Here is a 22,401-nt window from a genome sequence, read left to right on the forward strand (position 1 = left end):
AAACAATTATACCCTTGCATGGCTCTGGGCCTTTACCTGATGAGAGTATTCATCTCAAGCCATGTTATTCTCCATCTTCCTCTGAAATATTTATAATGCAAAGATGGGGTCTGGAGCGTGCGGCGTGTTGTACTCGCGGGCTGGAACCACGGGTGAACTTGAAGCGCGCTCATCAGCATTGCATTGCTTTTGTTTAAAGGTACCCAGGACACCTGCCAGCTGGAAAACACAGCGCTCATTTGCATTTTTATTTGATTTTAATGTATTCTTCAGAGGTGATGAGTTCCAAATATAGAGCATCCCGATTCGTTGGTCCGTTTGCTCGCAACCAACCAGCAATAAGAGTTGATTCTGTTGATCGTAGTGTGTTCTTAATAGATCAAAAGAGGAAATCTGCCTTGTGCAATTAAAGAGACGCATTAAGAAGAACAAAACCCCCTGTGGGCTGTTGTGTTCACATGTTGCCCCCGCTGCCTCTTCCACTGGTACATCATGATTATGGTTGTGCAGACTTGACCTTTAGTTGAGTGCATCAGACAGCACGCAACATATCCCCCAGACGGGCTCTGGATGTGGATATTTTCAGTTAACCAAAGGCTGTTTTCTGAACTGCAATGCCAGGAGTCAGGATAACCCCAAGAAATGTAACAGACTTGGCAAGAAACAGGGAAAAGACAAGTTTCATAATCCCCCCCCCCCCCCCCCCCCCCCTAAGTCAAGGCAAGTTTTGCCTTGGCCTTGAATTAAACATGAGGTTATGTCACTTAAAATTCATACAGCGATTAACACCTTGAGTCTCCAACTTGGCACCGTTTCATGATAGTTCTTGTTTATCTCTAGGCTCAAGCATTTAAAATCAGGTGTAGAGAGCCAAAGTGGAACGTCACTTCCTGCTTCAGCACTGTACCAGAGATTTTCATCCGCCATTTATTTTCCCCTCAGACATTTCCGAAAATGCTTACAAAAAATAGTTTTACTTGGTCAAACCAAACGGTTCAGATATATTTAGAAACAGGAGAGACCGCATAACATTTCACTCGGACCAAGTCGTAAAGAGATTGCGGATTTAAAGAAAATATTTTTTTCTATGTTGTTTTTTTTAGGTTTTGGTCCGAGGGAAATGTTCTATGGTCTCTCCCGATTCTAAATATAGCTGAACAGCTTGGTTTGACGAAGTAAAAACTATTTTTTATAAGCATTTTACGAAATGTCTATGGGAAAATAAATGGCAGATGAAAATCTCTGGTACAGTGCTGAAGCAGAAAGTGACGTTCACTTTGCCTCTCTCATACGCATTGATTTGATAGTACGTCAACTTGGAAGAATCTCACTCTGAATTGAGTGCAGCACATCACCTCGTGGGGATGTTCTGTGGAGGTAGAATGTGAGAGGAGAAGCGCAGCACAGGGAAAAAAGCCTGTCTGTGATCATTGTGCTAATGACACGTGGTGGAGATGAGAGTGTGAGAGCAAGGCCCAGTGATGTACCTCCATCCAGGGGGTCAAGAGGGGCTATGTTGGCTAATCCCCTCTGGAGCTCACGTGATGGCTCAATTATATCTCCAAACCGACACAATTCCCTCTCTCTCCTTCTGAATGTAAGCTCCTTTAGTGCTTACAGTAGCTTGGCTTTGGTTTGGCTGAGAAAAAGGTCCTTTCAGACATTCACCATGTCAAATGCAGTGTCCCTGAAGAAAAACCCTACATAAAGCAATGGTTTTTCCGCATGAAATTCTCAACTGTCCAAATCGTTTATTGGCAAACCCGAAAACTGCCCCACATTATTGACCACAGCATGTTTCATTCATGCCAAATGAGTATTTCATAAACCCAAAGGCTCAAATAACAAACCAATATGCAAAAATAGCCATAACACATTTAGCAGATCAGTAGCTCATTGTCAAACATGATCACCCAGATCACTTTGACAGTTGGCTTGCTAGTGGGATAGTCTCTCTCTCTCTCTCTCTCTCTGTGTTTCGCTTTACTTTCCACCGATCAACTCTGAAACAACCTCCTTGACCCCGCCTTATGCTGATGGGTATAATTGTCAGATGGCCCTTTGCTGTGCACGATACGATACTAAAACGATACTTGAGTCACGATACGATAGTATTGCCATATTGCGATATGCTAGTATTGCGATATATTGAATATTGCGATATTTCGATATATTGTGATTTCTTACTTTTTCAACTGCAAATTATGTCAAATTATTACTGCAAAGGAAAACTTTGTCAAGATCTGGTTTATATAAGATCAATTTTCCAGTCTGTTCATCTGACTTCAACCATTTTATTGCAGCAACATTGTCAAGTAGACAGAATCAATTGAAAAAGCAATTGATTCTATTATTCTAGTACTGTAATAGCAAACAGTTTATTTGCACATTATATAATAAAATATCGATACTTGGCGTCCAAATATCGATACAATATCATCAGGCAAAATATTGCGATATTATGGTATATCGATTTCCCCCCCCCAACCCCTAGTAAACATGTGACGTTTTCATCATATTAAACCTGCCATTAGCGACATGAAAAGAATCCATCGATAGTGCCACAAGATCCATATATTCATGACACTTTTTTTCCCCTCAAAGTATTGAGCAATCAGCATAAACTTGCAATGTGTAGCCTAGACCTCAGAAACCCAGAGGCAAAGCATTGCTCTGTTTGATCCAACCTGAGATGCTGACTTCATGTAGTTTGTTGTGTGTTTTTTCTCATCAGAGGGGGGCACATGTGAAGTCATTGCTGCGCACAGATGCTGTAATAAGAATCGCATTGAGGAGCGCTCGCAGACAGTCAAGTGTTCCTGCCTGCCGGGCAAGGTGGCTGGAACCACCCGAAACAGACCTTCATGCGTCGATGGTGAGTATGATAGTTGAGAAAGCATAATATATCATTTAGATGCAAAAATACTAGTGAGGTCTCCCGACCATAGTTCAAGCAGAAGGCCACTCACGCGTAATCCGATCTCAACGTGGTCAAAAATCCTAGTATGACGTCTGCTATGACGTCAAACATGACGTCAGTTAATCCTCATATATATAGCAAGGGTCCTACGTCACCTCTCTCTCTCTGGCCGATCATAGCAGCAGCAGCCCACGGCAGTCCATCTCCCTTGAAGCCGGCCTCCGAAGCGTTGTTTTGCATACCCTGTTCCGGGTCGGCACGGAGCGCATTGGCCTTCCGAGACGGCCGGGCCGCAGGCGGCCAACGCGGGGCGCTCCACTGCGAGGGGCCGCCGACGCTGTCTCTCACGTCGTCAATCTTTCCTTGCCATCTCCATTCACGGAGCAAATCGGCTCAAGCAAAGCGGCCATTTCCCTCCAGCCAGGAGTCCGCCCCAAGTCAACAACAGACTTTCAGACTGACAATCAGTGACTAACATTTTCGTTCAGCAAGCAGCATGTCCAGGCGTCCAAGCATTCAGGCTTCCGCACCGCGATCATCGCGTCCCCAGGCTCTACCAAGGACGGGGTCGACGACCACAGCACACCAAGCATACCCCGGAGGACCAGCCACCCGCGGACGCGAAAGGACCCATGAGGAAAGTATCATTACTTCAGTATTTAAACGGGCAATCTACCAGTCCAGTAAAATTCAGACGTATTCCGTACAGAGGTCGAAATTATCGTACACATACAATAATTATCGTACGTCTGGCAACGCTGGCGGAAATCGCTTTCTGGCAAATGGCCAGCGGGAGTCACAACTTAATAATAATAATAATAATAATAATAATAATAATAATAATAATAACCACGCAAGGGGCCATTCTAACACCCCTGGCCCGTGGAGCTTGTCTGAGCATCAGCTAGAATGACTGCACAACTTTCAGACCGAACCCAGACGGCCCAGGGAAATGCTGACGTCTTTTCCGTGTCAAGCTACCCGGTCTTAATACACCACTTCCTGTGCTCAACGAATTTCAAAGTAAAATGCCTCTGGCATTTCTTCAGAAGCAGAATCAGAATTACTTACGTTACAGTAGCTCGCTCACAGAACACACAGCTTAAAATAAACAGTAGTAAATGCAATGCAAATGCAGTAGTAAGCAATAAGCAGAAAAAACACAACATAGCATAGAATAACTAGTAAATGCGCTAGAAGCAAAAATAAGTGGAATGTAAGTAGCAAAAAATACAAAATACGCCAGGCAAGTATACATTCCGTGTCAATTATCATTATTGCACCCTGGACCATATTAAATCGGCTTGCCCTATACGTTACACGTGGCTCAGCCAGGCACAGTTAACCTATCGGCTGGCTCAGTCTCAGGGAGACTGAGCGTCTCCGAGGTGCTCTTTTAAGAGAGGCATTAAATAGACCAATGGCCACAGGCAGGAATGATTCCCCGGGCCTCTCCGTACTGCATCTAGGCGGAATCAGTCTCTCACTGAACGTACTCCTGTGTTCGACTAGCACGCCGTGGAGTGGGTGCGAGTCATCGTTCATGGTGGAACGTAGCCTGGACAACGTTCTCTTCTCTGACACCGCAGTCAGAGAGCCCAGATCCAGCCCCAGGCCTTATGGATCAGTTGCTGAGTCGTTGGCATCCGCTGCCTTCAGCCTGCTGCCCCAGCACACAATAGCATACAGGAAGGCACTAGCCACTACCGACTCATAGAACATCCTCAGCATGGTCCGGCAGACGTTGAAGGACCTCAGCCGTCTCAGAAAGTAGAGACGGCTTTGCCCCTTCTTAACCATAAACAATACCAAAGCTAAAATAATTGATACAGTGTCACGCTAGTCAGGTAACAAGAGGCTGCGAACCCCATCGCTATATGTGGCCAACCATAACATATCACTGCGAGGTGCAACTAGCAGTCCATGGTGCACTTGCAAGGCGGTGAAACCATCGCTTTCTCACTTGTTTATTAACCAGTTTCTTTATATCTCATGCATTAAGCACTACATTTCAGCTGTTGCCGCCAGAGTGAGCCGTTCGCCCCATGGACCTTTCGGTCCGCCCAGAGTGCCCGAGAGGCCTTGGCACCCCAGCTTCAGCGCTTCTCCAAGCCGCTCGTCACCACATGACAAGATCCTGGTTCGTCCTGCACCCCAAGCGGACGCTCCAGAAGTGCAACCTCCCGACGAAGAACTTCTCCAGCCACTCCTTCAGGATCGGAGCGGCCACCTCAGCCGCCGTGCAAGGAGTGTCCTCCGCCTCCCTCCAGCAAACGGGCCGCCGGTCTTCATCAGCATTCTCCAGCCACATCCGCCCGGAGCGGGTGGCCATACCGGCGGCCCAAAGGACCCTCCTCCCTTCATCGGCAAGCATGGCAACAAACAGTGTCCCGGACGTCCGTGCCAAATAATGTCTCGTTGGTGGTGGCCCCCGAAAAGCACGGCGCCCAGTAAGGCGCAGTAAATCTCCCGGTTTTTGGGGGTAACCCCCTCCTCTGTCCCGGCCTGGCTCGAGGCCGCGTCCGTCCGTCGCGTCTCTCTCTCCCCCCGGGGAGAGGCTGCGTGGCGGCGGGCGCGCGTTGAACACCTCTGACTCTGGACGGCCGATCCGACCGGACGCTGCGGTCCCTCCCGGGGCACTCGTCCCCGTGGCCTGTCCCGACGTCTCCTGGAGTGGGAGCGGCGGGCTTGACACGGGGCGCCTCGGGCAGGGGCTGTCTGGTAACCGGACGCCATCCGACCTCGGAACCTGAAATTAAGTGCGGCACGGGGAGCGCTCCACTCCTCGTGTCGTGCGCCTCCGGGTGCCCGTTACTCGCTCTCCCCTTCCGGGGGAGGCGGGGGGCTTAATGCGCTTCCTCCCCGCTCCGTCGCACGAGTGCGGCTTGCGGGTGGAGTCGCCCGGGGGTCCCGTCGTCCTACAGCAACCCTATCTCTAGCATGAATTGATGAAGCAGTACCCAATCAAATATTCCTAACACCACACTTTCGCTGAGTAAATCCGGGCCTGCCCGGTAATCGAAGTCGTATCTTAATAGAGGGGAATACAGAGGTGGCAATCAGACGAAAGAACACGGATAGCCTATGGGAATGCAGGGGCAAAAATGCAGTCCAGCTGAGAGATCTAGACGGAAGCGAGGGGGTGCGATGGCTGCGGAGCCATCAAGGTGCTGGGAGGATCTGCATCACACGAGTGTTGTCCGGCTCTGCCTCTTAGTAGCAAACCAGAGCGGTGATCTGGCTTAGCCCTTGCCGACCCACGGAATCGAAGAAGGCACTGGGCGGGAGGGGGCTGACCGCCTCATTGTCTCTAACCGCTGCGGGGGTAGGCACGTCGGTGCCCTCGCCCAACTCATGTGTCCCTCTCCGGAGGGCGCTGGGAGGGCAGGGATTCTCAACGGTGCAGCTTCCCTCATCCACCTCGCTGCAAGCACTAACACAACAAGAGGAGATAGACAAAGAGTAGGGGGAAAGAGAGAGAGCCAGAGAAAGTCAGGGTCAGTCAGAAGGCCAAGTCAGGGGGCCAAAAAGGGGGGGGAAAGAGAGAGAGCCAGAGAAAGTCAGGGTCAGTCAGAAGGCCAAGTCAGGGGGCCAAGAAGGCCAAGTTAAAATGGTGAGGCGCCAAGGCGGCCAAGTAGGCCAAGCTGGGAAGCGCCAAGTCAGGTAAGGCGCCATGGCGGCCAGGAAGGCCAAGCCGGGAAGCACCTTAAGTCAGGTAAGGCGCCATGGCGGCCAGGAAGGCCAAGCCGGGAAGCGCCTTAAGTCAGGTAAGGCGCCATGGCGGCCAGGAAGGCCAAGCCGGGAAGCACCTTAAGTCAGGTAAGGCGCCATGGCGGCCAGGAAGGCCAAGCCGGGAAGCGCCTTAAGTCAGGTAAGGCGCCAATTTTTGGGGGAGGGAATAGAGGGAATAGAGAAAGAGAGAGCCGGAGAAAGTCAGGGTAGTCGCGCCAAGGCAGCCAAGTAGGCCAAGCCGGGAAGCGCCAAGCTAAACATCAACGTACCAAGATCGAAGGCCCGACCGAGTTGGGAGCGCCAGCCGCAAATAACGTAAGTCGCTAAAAAAGGTCGAAGGCCGGAAAAGTACAATCGCGAAGCGCCAAGGCGGCCAGGTAGGCCAAGCTGGGAAGCGCTATCGCGAGGTGCCCGACCGAGTTAGGAGCGCCAGCCGCAAATAGCCGTAAGTCGCAAAAAAGGTCGAAGGCAGGATAAGCACGTACCAAGTAAACATTAACGTATCAAGATCGAAGGCCCGACCGAGTTGGGAGCGCCAGCCGCAAATAGCTGTAAGTCGCTAAAAGGTCGAAGGCCAGAAAAGTACAATCAACTACTGGCGCCTGCAGATCTCAATTAACTTCCGGTAATCAGATCTTCCTTTTGGGGGATCTCCTAGCCTATGCAGGTGCCCTCCTCTTGCCTCAAGAGCAGCGCCACTGGCCAATGGAGTCAAGCGCCAAAGTATTTGCCATGCATGCCGATTGCTAAATAAAGTTTGTCTAATCCTACCAACTGGCCTCTCCTGATTGAAGTGAGGTCTCCCGACCATAGTTCAAGCAGAAGGCCACTCACGCGTAATCCGATCTCAACGTGGTCAAAAATCCTAGTATGACGTCTGCTATGACGTCAAACATGACGTCAGTTAATCCTCATATATATAGCAAGGGTCCTACGTCACCTCTCTCTCTCTGGCCGATCATAGCAGCAGCAGCCCACGGCAGTCCATCTCCCTTGAAGCCGGCCTCCGAAGCGTTGTTTTGCCCCACCCACCTCCCCAGTCCACCACCAACGAGTCTTGACTCCCGATCCCCCACGGGGGGGGGATCTCCTAGCCTATGCAGGTGCCCTCCTCTTGCCTCAAGAGCAGCGCCACTGGCCAATGGAGTCAAGCGCCAAAGTATTTGCCATGCATGCCGATTGCTAAATAAAGTTTGTCTAATCCTACCAACTGGCCTCTCCTGATTGAATTATGGTTCATTGCAAAATGTAAGGGAGGGGGTGGTCTTTACTCCCTACATTTTGTTGTGGACTATGTTGTGTTTTGAATGTATTTGCATTACATATACATCTGGATTTCTGTGCATTGAGGAGATTGCCAGTTCAATATAACAAATACTGGATTTATACGCAAAGTAAAACCTTACTACTGTCGGCGTTACACAGACTGAATTATGTTTTTGTAAAGGCAAAGAAATCGGTTCATATTAAATCCTATGCAAAGTCATCCAAGCAATGCCTTGCGCCAGATAAGATTAACATTACCTGGGATAATGTCACGTCCAAATTCTAGACGCTGACAGACAGCAGAAGCGATCTGCAGGGTTAAGCTTTAGTGTGTGCACCCAACAGCAGACAGTCAAGACGATTGCTGTAGCGCACCTCAGGGAAGAGTAAGGAAATAAAGTACATCACGTACACATCATGTACAGCAGGCAGAAAAAGTGCAGAGATAACATTATCGATTACACAGATACCTTCGAGATATGCCATGATAGTTTTACACATACATTTTTGACAAATGTGTGCTACAAGGAAGGCCTACCGTTTCTTGTGAGGAACGAATGGATTTCATGCTTATAGGTCTACTAAAAATGTGTAATTTGGCTTCAGGGAAACCTCTCACCGGCATGGCTTTTAGCTTAAATCCTTTTGCAAATATTGCCACAATCTCTACTTTACTGAGTGAGGGACCTGGAGGTCTCTTTGTGTCAGCTCTGACACATTCTTTTCATCTGTCACACATTACAACCCCATTTACTGTCTATCTCCTCGCTATTTAAGGCAATTTTCTCTCCTGATGGAAGAAATATGGCCTGCATTAAAGTCAAGTCACAGCCACACCTAGCAACCCGCTCGTTTGAAACCCTTCAGTCTCAGTCTCCCAATGTATGCGCATATAACCATATCCTAGTTCTATTAAAGATACTGCATTTCAATATATTTTTGGTAACACTTTATAATAACGTTCAGTAGTAAGACATTTATGAGCTATTAGTTAATGATTTTTTTCATTTACTAATGATTTGCTCATCATTTATTCATGGTTAACAGATGTGTATAGAGACAGGTTGGAATATAAAAACTTCGAATGACTTACAACTGAATCATCTACAAATCTATATTAATGTTTTGTAAATGATGCGTTCATCATTTGTTCATCATTAACCAATAGCTTATAAATGACTTACTACTGAAAGTAATTGTGTTGTTAAAAGTGTTACCATATTTATTTTTGGTTTTGAACCACATATATCTGTGTTATTCACTGCCGCCTTTAATATAAAAAACATTCAGATCATCAAGAAACACTTCACACCTAATGGAGATCCATCCTTAAGCGGTCAGGCTCTGCTATTGGATTTTGCTCTCTGTTGGAATAAAAGGTACCTGGATCACCGTTTCTCTCCTCTTTGTTGCCTGTAGCATCCATAGTAATTGGGAAGTGGTGGTGTGAGATGGAGCCTTGCCTGGAGGGGGAGGAATGCAAGACGCTCCCTGACAACTCCGGCTGGATGTGCTATGCCGGGAACAAGATCAAAACCACCAGGGTAAGATAACCTCTCTGGACCGCGCGGGAAACAGGACCTTCGCTGCAGAACACGGAGAGAGATGTGCATAAGTCCTGTGGTGCTCACTGTAGCACCAGCGAAATGTCACAGAGAATTGACTTGTTAACATGTTCTAACGCAGGGGTGGGCAACTGGCGGCCCGCGGGCCGCATGCGCCCCCCGACCCCACTCAGTGTGGCCCCTGGGTCAATCTTTTTTGTTTTGTTTTTAGCAAGGCGGACGTTTTTGGTTAGGTTAGGTTAGACCACCCAAATCTGTGTTTTTATTTTGCTCTACATCCCAGAACATGGCGCTAATGGCGTTAGCATTGTCCATCCGCATACTGTTTAACATTAGCATTTGAGCTAACACTATTGTAACAAACTATATCCAGGATGCACATTGCACATGCAACATTACTAATCTGATTAATATGACATATTTGGGTGATGTATGCCATCAAATGAATGTAGCGGGCTGTTTTAAAGCTAGAGCAAAGTTTCTGGTGTCATCTGAATGGAAGAATGACTCAATTTGAATATGAAAAATATAAATGTTGGTATAATATACTTTGATTACCAGTCCTTTTCATCAAATTGGTAGCTATAATTGGGAGTGATGGTGTTACAGTAGTAGGCTACTGGTGGAAGTGCACGGTCACAATCTGGCCCTCTGGTAGCGAGGACATTTTTGCGTGGCCCTCTCTATCATCAAAGTTGCCCATCCCTGTTCTAACGCCACAATTTTCTCCTTTGTCTCGTCAGAACACTCAGCCATACACGACGTCAACAGCAACATCAACACCACTCTGAGGACTGGAAGCAGGGGGAAAAGACTGGTTAATTCACAGGTCAGCATTCAAACTAGGACGCTTTCTCTTGTTTGTCTTAATTGTCGTTAATGTGTAACATAATATTCAACTATTATGTATTTCGGTTGTGTGCACTATCCATCCATCCCTTCTGAGAATAATCTCTTTGCTTGTCATTTCAGCACTGTCACAGGACCAATTCGAACAAAGACGCTGAACTTATGTTGCTTTCAGAGGTGTGAATACTTCTGAGATCCAAGTGTGAAAAGGTGTACAATACAGAAGCACATCCTGCTCTCAAGGCTATTGAAAATACCGACGCTCCGAGCTGCCTACAGGGGGAACTTCATCATAACCTTGATGAATAAATTTTCATCCTTTTTTCATCCTTTCTTTTTTTTCTTTTCTCTCTCTCTCTCTTTTCTTTTTGAACTTTGAGATGGAACATGAATGTCAGTTGCATTTGGATTGATATCTGGAGAGAGCGGTCTGACGTCCCCCATCAGACATCAATAGACAGATGTCTTACCTTGAAGCACGGGGACACCGCAGAGAAATGCATTAAAACGGAGTGGGTTGAGCAAAGTACAGCGGTTGACAGCCCTCAGGGTTTTCTTCAAATATTGTACGAAGAAAAATATTGTACATAAATTGTTTGTCCTTTCATGTGTACAAGAACTTTGTTTATGGCGGTGGTGAAATATGATCAAGTCCGTGGATGCAGTATTGATCGTCCTGCCTGGTCTTATACACATAACCCAACACAGCCAAAGTTTGATTCGTTCGAGGGTAGTCTATATATATATATATATATAAAGTAGAAGATGAAGGTCTACTCCGCAAGGATGCGTTCTCACTGTTGGAGGGACATTTTGCCAATACAACTTGTGTGTCTTGATACTGTACATTTTGCCATTTGTTTGTATGGTATTTGTATGCCTTTGCTCACCTCTTAAAATGGCTTTTACCAATGACATTTGGTAACGGGTCTGGCTACCCTGAAAAGAGTTGATTCGCCAAAAATATGATGCCAGTAGGTTGTTTTTATTATTCCTTGAAATGCCTTATTTGTGTCAAATCATTCAAAACAAACACTGTATATAAGAAGCCATCCATTGATATGTGCTTAAATCTCATTAAAGTCATTAAGTGTATCTTTTTCCACTGCCCTCACATCTTCCCTTCCCAGCGCTCTATGGTGATGATAATCATGAATCCTAATGTAGCTTGATTTGTGTAGTACACAAACTGTGCGCTTTAGTCACAATTAATCTCAAAAGAGAAAAAAAAATACATTCAAATTGTTATATTTTTTTTTATAGAGATGTTACGCCTTGGGGACTGGGCGTCAAATGAGGTACATCTTATTGTAAATGCACGTGTGCTAGTATATATAGGGATCAATAACCTAATCTAAATCAATAGTTCAGAATGTGTTTTTAATCAGCAGACCTCTTCGGTGACATGTTTCGACTGATTCCCTGCCGTGTTGTCTGTTGTCTCTATTAGTGTTGGCCATCATACAGCACAAACACAGATGCCAAATTACATTACAACCGTCCAATGTCCACACTTGTGAGATGACAACAGCTTGTCCTGGACAGCAGCAGGAGCAGGCTGTGTGGAGAGAAAAAGCCACACCAAATGAATATGAAAATGTATGCACTGTGTAAACCTTGGGTTTATTTGCTCCGGGCTATCATCACAATCTGAGCATCTCTTTGAAATGAATGTGTCCGGTCCAACATGGGATTGCTAAACGCCAGCAATGTGTGCAAGCGGCAGCCGGCAAACATCTCAGATATTCTGTCAGTCTTTCCGCGAGTGGCTCTCTGGCTGCTCCTGCAGGCTCTGAGGTCTCACAACAGACTACAGAACAGTGAAGAAGTAAGACTCTCTGGCTGCTCCTGTAGGCTCTGATGTCTCACATCAGACTACAGAACAGTGAAGATATAAGACACAGGTGATGGTGATGTGCCCTGACGTCATGGGAATAGAGAGGCTCCCACGGGTCGGGTTCTGAAGACACATTTCATTCAAAAACACTCAGACAGTCTAGTCATGCTCCATGATGCTCCACACATGCAAGACAATGGCCACGCATGTTTCTATGAATGTAAAGGTGCAACTCGTGAAGGAACAGAATATGATGATGACAGTCAGGGGGTGTTGGGGTGCGAAATAACGTCTATCATGAGAAAATCCCCATACACTGATTGTTATCTATCTGACTGAAAATTAATTGCGTCACTGGTGGTGTGGTCAGTGAACAACACATGCGTCTACATCAGACGGGAAGGTTGGGGTTGGACAGATGAAGCAAGTGGAAGTGATACTAAAAGCTGTAGTTCCGTCAATGGCCACTTGAGGCTGGCTTCAAAAGGGAGTCGTTGGCCCCGTTCGCCCCCATGTTAAAATGCCCAAATTTAGCCTACAACAGGATTAAACATGTTTGCAGCCTGGTTCTATATAGCTAATTTGAACTTTCATAACAACTGTATAGGGGGTGAATTTTTATATAACTCACCCGTTTAGAGTCAAATAGATGTTCTGGGCGTGATTGACAGGTCGCCTGTCCAGTGATCGCGTAGCTAGCCGATCACGGACCAATAGCAGATGGAGCTGCGGCTCTGGGAAAACCCTGGTTTAGCCCCGTCTCGTGCGAGCTACGTAAGAACCCCAAGATGGCGACGGGCCACACTATAGAGACACTGCGTAACGCGTCATCATTCAGAAACCACTCCCAAAACAGGGGAAAACAGAAACCCCCCCTCCAATCCTGCCGTTCTCCTATGTCACGTGCATGGTTGCGTGTTCCACCAAAAGATCGTATATACGGAAGATGAACGCTCCAACTTACTTCTTGACAGCTAGATCCACATTCTTCTTCTCGCCAATTCTCAATGGCTTCCTTGTTTTGCTCGGGAGTACAAAAAAACTTTAACTGGCGATTTTTTACATTTGTTTTCTGCGCAGCCCCACCACACAATAGCTTTTAGCTATGTTTAATTCAAGGAAAATGACGCTGGTGTGTGGAAATGAACGGAGCTCTTCCCCCCGTGATGGGCGTTGCCTATTACATGCAGTGTCTCTATTGTTACTGATTTCGCTGGGTTTCCAAGGTACTGCTGCAGCTGTAAAAGTGGGGGGCTTTTGTTCTTTAAATGACACTGCTGCCATGGCGACACGGCTGCCATGGCATTAAGGCAGTGGCCGCCGCAAAGTGGCCAAACTAAATGAGTAACAACTGTAGGCTTCAAAACAGGAGTCCAAAAACCAATGGCTGACGCCACGGTGTGACTCTGTGGACCACAGTCCAAGTGGTACACAACAAGTGTGCAGAGACACAGCAGCAACCCCAACCACACAGGCAAGGTAAAAATGATTAGCGCAGGTTTGCTGCCATTCTATTCTATTTTTGCGTCAAGCAACCGCCAAAGATTACCGAGTCTAATCACATCCTCGAACCGAGAACTGTCTCCACTGGCCCCCCTGCGGGATCCTGGGATTTCAAAGTCAAGGTAACGCATGCGGTCCAAACTGGATTCTAATTAAAGTTGACATCAGGTGCCGCATGCTCCTTCCACCACCTCCTCCTCAGGCATTCTCCTCTCATCTAAATGATTCATGCAGAGAACCCCGGGCCTTTCATGCCATTAGGACCTCACAAAGGAATCATAACTTGATCACACGACGCAGACACGGACAGATTTACAATGACATCGGCACAGTGTCTGTTGCATTGGCTTATATCAACGTATGTCAGAGCAATAAGCATAATTGTGGAACTCAGCTGATGTTTGTGGGGGGGGGGGGGATTTCAGACTTTTTTTCTTCATGCTGGCAAATTTGAGAGAGTAAATTCAATCAGGCGGCTAGAATCATCGTTCATCCAAAAGGCAAAAAAAATACTACAAAAGTTTAATTTCCAAGGCGTGTTAATTAAATAAGGTGTGACCTGCTGTGAACCTGATATGATTGCTTGAGAATAAACGTGGCAACTGCGTGTTAGCCATATGTTGTGGGCTGGCTCAATGACCTTGAGGAGTGAGTGAGTAATTCAGTGATCTTTGGATGGAACATTGGCACTCTGGATAAGACCATCAGCTACAGTCAATTCCTAAAGGGAACAGAGATTGAGTGCTTCCCTGAAATTGCAGAAGATACACAGACTATAATTGGTGAAAAGAGAGAGATAAATATTTGAGTGTATGTTTTTTTTGGGGGGGGGGGAGGATTTATCTCTTTGTGAGACTACAGTGACTTATCTTTTCCTGCCTTTTGTCCCACTGTTGTGTATTGTAGTGCACACAATAACTACAGCTTTGGCGCAATCGGTTTTCTTTTTTTAAAGCTGAACGGTTACCACGGTAACCCAGGTTCTCTGAGTGGAGAGACTATCTCCCTACATTTCCAATGTATGGGAAGTACCCTGATAAGCGGCAGCAGTTCTTCACTCCTGTGATGAGGCCACACCCTGAGTGGTCTGAGGCTATATCAGCACCACTATAGTAACCTCGCGTCACCAGGCTCTTCTCAGCGAGAAAGAGCCTGGCTCCCGCCCACAATTGATTTTGTCACCCTACTGGTTCCCGCCTAGAGCCCGCCCTAGACCGGATGGCAGCGTTTCTAGCTCGTCAACTTTCACGTTAACTTGACAATTTGACCCAAGTATCAGAATCCTCTTTCACCGTTTTGACCGGTGTGTCAGGCGGTGGTGGCGGAGATGCCATATTGCATAAACGTTTTGTTTTATGTAACGCTAGCTTTGTTTTGATCAGACTCTAGTTTAGGTAACATCACCGCGTCAAGCTAACGGCAACAAAGACGTTGTTAGGCGCATTGCCATCCGGTGTTAATTCTGGGTCCGGGGTTTACGCCCCCATGACAAAAAGCGGGGTGGAAGGTGCCCAGACTACCACTATAGAGACAGTCTGCATGTCTGGGAACGCCCATACAGGCTCTAGGAACGCCCACAATAGACGCTGGGTTAGCCTGGGGGCGGGGTCAGGGTGGGGTAAATTCCCCCGTTCTATCCATTCAGCAAAGTTAGAGTTTAGCTGATAGCCCAGCCCAGGCAGACACGATCGGGGATTTAACCACCGCAGTAAACGCACATCTGAGCAGACGTCTTGTGTTCTGCTCTAGAACCCCCAAACCTGTAGTTTAGAGCCGCAGCGCCGTCTTTTGGTGAGTCAGCCCATGAGATCTATGGGCGGTTTTACCCCACTCGCACGCCAGCCGTTTAACATTTTGTGGGCGTTCCCAGACATGCGGACTGTCTCTATACCAGCGCACCCTCCACAACGGCCAACACCGATGCCGACACCGCAAGCCACCACGCTTTCGCCAGTTTGTGCAGAGACACCCAGCAAATGCATAGAGGAGCCGAGTGGGACCAGCTCTCCTGTATCACAAAGTAAGTGCACACGATTCTGCTGGCAACCACACAGACGCTAGGCCGCTACCATACAACTCCATGCCAAGATACACGTCAAACTGCTTGCCTGTGAAAATCAAGGAAGCGATCGAGGAGGTTGCGTGGGCATGGTGCTGATATACAGTAGCCTCCAGGAAATCAGGGTGCGGCCCCGTGACAGGAGCGAGGGTGTCTTAACCCATTGATAGCATACCTTATGCAGCATTTGTGTGTGTATCCCTTTAAGACCGCGAACCGCGTGACACGGTATACACACACAAATGAGGGATATACACGCAAATGCTGCATCAGGTATCAATTCACATCAGCTGCCGCTGATCAGGGTCATTCCCATACATTGGAGATTTTAGTAGAGACGTAGATGCGAAATGAGCAGTGCCAGTCTTTTCCGATCCTTCTCCCTGTCTGTGGCATCTCGCTGTAGGTTATTTTCTCCTCGCCACTCTGCTTGACTTGAACGGAGTCTGACAGCAAATCACAATTACCCGTCCATACAAGACACGTTAGGAAATTGTCTAGGAAATTGGGCTGCCCTAAACTGAAGGTTGGGTTGGGTACATGGCCCGTTCTGAACAGCGTTTTGTACGGGCACATAACCTACTCAGAGAGTCCAAGAGACGCGTATTCTAGTCTTGAGTTTACAATTGGGTTTTTCTTCTTTGCCGCCTAAAACAAGGGGGTAAATCTGCAAAGGGAATGAGTTTGAGTTGTTATTGTTACGTGTATTTTTTATTTTAAGACGGAAAAAACAGGTTGCCGATCAAAATGCAGATTTATGCAGAGATGCATTCTTGGAAAAGTGAGAGTAAAGGAAAACGTTTTTCAACCAGCTTTGTAACGATGTTTACCTTCCCTCCATGTTTCCTGCACAGAGAGGTCCCGTTTGTCTGCCACAGAAACTCTGTGACAGCTGGTGTGGCTCGTTAAGGCTCGTTAAGGATCTTTAGATGCACACATACGAAAATGAATACAATCTGTAGCTCGAATAACAAACAGCCATGTGAGCCCCGGTGCAGCTTCAAGACCTGCTGCTCTTCCTCCGACCAGTGATGTCACTGGAACGAGGAAGTAGAGCAGATTCTGAAGCCGTGCCCCAGAGACAGCGAGAGCATTAAAAAAAAGAAAAGTTTTTCACTATCCCGATTTCAGATAGATAGAGAGCTGGTTGAAAAAACGTCAAAGTTCTCTTTAAATTTTCAACTATATGCATGAAAAAACGTGTCTCTTCTCCAAACTCTCCTTGAGATGAGATAGTCTGCTCAAACGAAGCCAAAGTGGTGCGATGGCCTAGCTGTTGATGCGTAATGATCTTATCTATCTGAAACAAATGAAGTGAAAACATTGCTGCTGTTGCTTTTTCAGCAACGGGAGAGCGCAGAAACGTCCGAGCCATTTGCTTTATTCCTTTCTGCCTAAAAGTGACAAGTGAAAAGTGCTGGCAATTAGATAATCCCACTTTCCAAATGCAGTTGTTGCAGGAATCTTCTGTAAAGAAGTCTCAATATGAAACAAGGCAGAGCATAGCATACGCTGAATCTATTCTCATATTCAGTCATTGCACCTTTTTCCCCCCCCCCGAAGATGCCATCTGTTTCAAGAGAAAAATAAAACGAGTGAAATTATCTCACTAGCATTTCTGTATCCCTCGGGTGAGGAAGGCATTGACAAAGAGGGATCTTCCAGGGTCACGCATCATGTTTTTCTGACTTGTTTTAGAGAAGAGGGGTGGGGGGTTAAATGAATAGAAAGTGAATACATGTGGTAAGACAGACATGCTTGCTGTATTTATCAATGCATCGGTATCGACAATATAACTCATAATGCATAATATTGTCAATTTAATTACTTTTACACACAGCCATGAGGCATGGAACTGCAGTACGAATGCATAGGAATACATCATTCAGACAACGTTAATATTGTCCAATTAATGTTTGTTCATTAAACTGTAATTGTTCCGCTCTCTGTTTTAATTAAGCAGAATGTAATCTCTATTCCAGATCGTGTGCATAACGACAAGGCAAATAGATCAAACCTTTGAGCCATGACCAAATTGCGTTCAGCTCTGAGTAGCCTATATACAGTAGTTGCCTGCAGTAAGAGAAGGCTAATTTACTTCACACACGCACACGCATGCACCCACCCACCCACACACGCACGCACACACACACGCACGCACGCACACACACACACACACAAACACGCACGCACGCACACGCACACACACACACACACACACACAAGTGAGAGAGAAAATTGTCTTCAGCATAGTTGCCTTTTTTTGTGTCATCTTTAAAAGTTGTTAAAGGGGAGTAAAACGTCATCGCAGTAATGTTGTTTTGTTGTTTTTGTTTTTAATCAGTGCTGTTACTGGAGGGCTGTCTGTTGTTCTTTGTTTCAATTATGTTTTCCATGTCGTTTATTTTCTATATACGGAATGTCGCCCATAGTCTTTTAAAATGCAAAAGACATTTGCCCTGCCACTACAACCTGGCAACTAATATCAAATAAGCCTCCAGAAAATTGCATTTGCCCCCCTCCCCTTCTTTGTCAATTGGCATGAACAAGCACACACCTTTAGAGACAAACACTTGAGCTTCGTGCCAAATATCAGCCTCCTAGGGTGGTGAACCTTTTGTGGACTGACCGACAGAGTGGCCTAAAAGTTGCACATAAAAATAGTGTATGTCTAACATGAGGTAACTTCTATCTGATTCTATTTACTGTATGCTTTGGATACTCTATTTTATATACAGTATATTCTATAATGCGATGCCATGTGTTCTTGCCTCAGCTGTAAATATTTTTCTTGTTCAGAATCCAAAAGCTATAGGAGAGACCTTAACAACTCATATCTTAGCTACTTTATATGTGCTGGTCTGATTTTGAGTATAGCATATTTTTATTTGTTTTATTCATATTCGTCTATTCGGATCCCCCTTATCCGCCACTAATGTAGCAGCTATCTTCCTGGGGTCAAGGTCCACACACAACAAAACATAACATAACATATAGAACAAGACATAGCCTATAACACATGCAACAAGTCTCAATAAAAGCATATTCAAGACAACACAACACATCAAACTGCATTCCATCGTGGTTGATCAGGTCGGTTAATTCTGTTATAGTGTTCATGTTAATTTATTTGTGAATACAGACAAATTGGTTGTTTACTGTAGACAATTTTCACGGAATTGTGCTGCTAGGGAACAGATCAGAACCTATAGCTTAGCGAGTATGTCCTGTCAGTTACGGTACTAGCCAACACTGTTACCGGAAGTAAGCTGGGGGCAATTTAGAATGTTTATGTTGTCGCGTTGAAACCGTCTATAACAGGTATTCATGAAGAAACCTATTAGATTGCATGCCAACCTCTCCTCTACTCTGAGCCATGAGAGGCTGGCATGCATTCTGTCTGTACTCTGCCTCACACCTAATGGTCAGGGCAGTGCAGGCCTTGCAGCTTTATCCTGAGCTATTTGGAGCTTAGACGGGTCTTTTTGGCTGTACCCGACCAGACTGCTGAGCAGTCATCAAGTTGGGGTAAAACTAGTTCCTGTGTCACTAAACTAGCACTCTAGAGGCAGCGGTAAGCAAAGAACATGCATGATATTCCTCTGCTCATTTTCTTAACAATATTTTCAATATGTTTCTCCCGTGATAGCTGCCCCATCGAGTGTGACACCAAGCAAATTTGACTTTTGAACCTGATAGCTGATTATCATTATCAGTGGCAAGTTTGGCCCTGAACATCATCATACTTGTAATTTTTGGCACATTCAAAACAAGTATATTCTCACATATCCAGTCAAGGTTGAAATTCAGATTGAAGTGTGTTCCTTAACTCAGTTATGTTATAAAATATACAGTTGTATCATCTGCATAGAGTATGAGCTGAAGGGAACTCCCCTGGGGCATGCTGCACTGTAAGTATGTAGACTGAGAGTAGAGATGGGAAGGTGGATCGTACACCACCAGAACGAGTGTGTTGCTGTAAGACTGGCATCCAAAATGAACAACACATTGGTGTGCCCTGTCACACAGGACATTCGTGTAAAATATGGACATGACTCCACTGAACTGAGCTCACTTTTCATGAACACTAATAAAAGAATCCTAGTGATGATACATGCTTGCCTTGAGCTATTAGAGCACCAGCAAGCTTCCATGGAATGAGTGATGGCATTACTTTGTGCTGTAAATTGTACTGAATTACTTTTTATTACTTTTACTTATGGGTTTATCATATTCATGTTTTTTTATGTTGTTTGGACCCGAATGTTTAAACTTTTTGTGTCAATAAAAATAACTAACTAGGGGAGGAAAAACTACCATTATCAATACAGATTACATCCTATTAGATAAGTAGCTATTCGTCCAATTGATTGCTGTTGGACTAAACATGGTCTAAAATGCTAAATTCGAGTAATACAGTTACATGATAGCGATTTGTCGATCATCTCTGTCTGTGCACGTAGTTATCTGCCTTATAGGCATGCTGGAGATCAGTTTCATGCATTAAGATAATAATTGTGTAGAATCTGTTCAAGAACAACTTTTTTCATTAGCTAGCTCAACACTGGAAGAATACTAATGGGTCTGCTACTGGTAGCTGGGAAACTCTCCGGTTTGTTTTTCGGAAGAAGTACAACCTTGGCAGATTTCCAAACCTGTGGGAATAACCCCTCCTTCAGATTCAAGTTGAAAATATGACATTGGCAATTAAATTATGACCAAAAACAAGTGCAGAGGATTCCCCACGCACAGCCAGTATTGACGATCAGGTGCTGGTTGGTTGCAGGAACATCATGAATGAAGATCAAAATTAATCACCGCACAATGGAATGACTTTACTGTGACTTTATTAGTGAATGTGTTTCGCTCTAGCTTCATCAGGTTCGCTCAGTCAAATGACATGAATACTCACAGGTGGTGTGTTAAACACATATGGGTCACATAGATTCAAAAGTATATATCAAATAGATTTAATAAAGTGACCGGGAGCATCCTAATTCCAGTGTGCGGACCTTATTTTCTTTTCACATAGATTCAAAAACACAGGACAAGATGTAACTACGTGTATCCTTTGTACAAGCACTTACAAGAGTCTTGCTGATGGTGTCCGCAACATGATGGTGGACGATGGAAGGTTGACACAGAGGGGTTCTCAAGGGCACCCTCCTTCCTTGACGTTTCGTTGATGAGCCCATGATAATTGACGACTAATTATCACAGTCTATTTTGTAAGGTAATCATTAAAAACAACATGAGAAAAATATTTTGTGTAATGTTGGTTATTCATTGGAATGGTTTGCAATGTCCTTTGCTTTTGATAAGAAATGAGATGTTCAACTGTAACAAGCTTTGCATTTCTGTATAACTTGGCATATTGTAGGCCTAGGCTCGGCTGCTGCATGGCCTCGCCCGTAGCTCGTCCTCGTCCTCGGAGTTCGAGTTGATGATTCTTCTATAAATAGGTCACGATGACATCAATTTCATTGTGACATCCTCAGTGGCATTATTAGTGATGTCATAGCCTTGAAACACAGGCTGTGGCCTTGAGTGATACCACTGATGATGTCATCAGTTATGTCATAAGACTGTACAATGTCTATGACATCATCAGTGGGACAAAGGTTGAAACAGACTGAGTTTGCTGACTCATCACTGATGACATCATCACTGATGACATCGTCACTGATGACATCATCACTGATGACATCGAAGATCCGGCTCCATCATTACTGATGTCGCTATGACATCACTGTTCAGTCTTGTCACAATGCCTCCTTGTGTGTGTGTGTGTGTGTGTGTGTGTGTGTGTGTGTGTGTGTGTGTGCGTGCCCTTATGACATCACTTTTGACATCATCACTGATGACATCAGTGATGACATCACATCATTAGCTAATTAGCTTAATAAAAAAATATGGCTCTGTAGGTCACCCGCACTGGTTCCCTTTACACCCCCTGAAAGTTTCAGCCCGATCGCACTTGAAACGGCGTAGCTGTGGCCGGACGCAGAATTGAAACATACAAACAAACATAAATATCGCCCACATACTCAATTTTATATATAGATAGATATGAGAATATGAATGGAAGAATAGAGAAGATTTTCAGAATGGCCCAATCAACCATGTGCACCAGGGGCTGAGACTATCATTTAATCTTCATCAATATAACTTTTGGTGATATGTGAGATCTAACTTCAATTCAAACTTTAAGAAAAAATCTTCATTCGAGTCTGAAAAGATAAACAGTCACTAATCAAAAAGTCCCCCAAGTATCTGTAACAATCTGTTGGCTAAATATCTCTTGCTTTAAGAAGTTAAGATGTCTACAATATTTAATGACTTCTTCCCAGAGTCGGTAAACATCATTAATATTATTTTTGGCTGCATTCAAAAACAAGCTTCCGTTGAGACTGTTCAATATCAAACGCTACACTTTCCCAAGAGCTTTACTAAGTTTAACTGAACAGCAAAGGATGGAATTGTCTGAATAAAATTTAAATTCAATGGTGCTTTTTGGTCCCAAGTTTGGAAATAAATACTGAATACAGGTGCTTCATGAACAGGTTAGTGTGACACACCAATATATTTCAAACTATTTGTTTAGTCTCGAGGGCTATAGGCCACTCATCATATTAAACACACATTAGGCCTGTTGTAAAACAGTGTTGCT

At 45.3% G+C, this 22,401-nt stretch overlaps 1 protein-coding gene across 1 annotated transcript in view; it reads left to right on the forward strand.

Moving 5' to 3' along the window:
* The window catches only part of LOC310780667 (chemokine-like protein TAFA-1), a gene marked incomplete at both ends in the record, with an annotated part of 26,686 nt that extends 16,412 nt beyond the window's left edge, over positions 1 to 10,274 (forward strand). Inside the window, 3 exons of the mRNA XM_083641183.1 lie at positions 2,735 to 2,875; positions 9,338 to 9,462; positions 10,227 to 10,274. Of these exons, the coding sequence (XP_083497309.1) occupies positions 2,735 to 2,875; positions 9,338 to 9,462; positions 10,227 to 10,274 (314 nt within the window). The remainder of the gene's footprint in view (positions 1 to 2,734; positions 2,876 to 9,337; positions 9,463 to 10,226) is intronic.
* Positions 10,275 to 22,401: the final 12,127 nt, after the last annotated feature.

Source organism: Poromitra crassiceps, assembly GCF_964638095.1.
Source record: "Poromitra crassiceps genome assembly, chromosome: 8".
NCBI lineage: Eukaryota > Metazoa > Chordata > Actinopteri > Beryciformes > Melamphaidae > Poromitra > Poromitra crassiceps.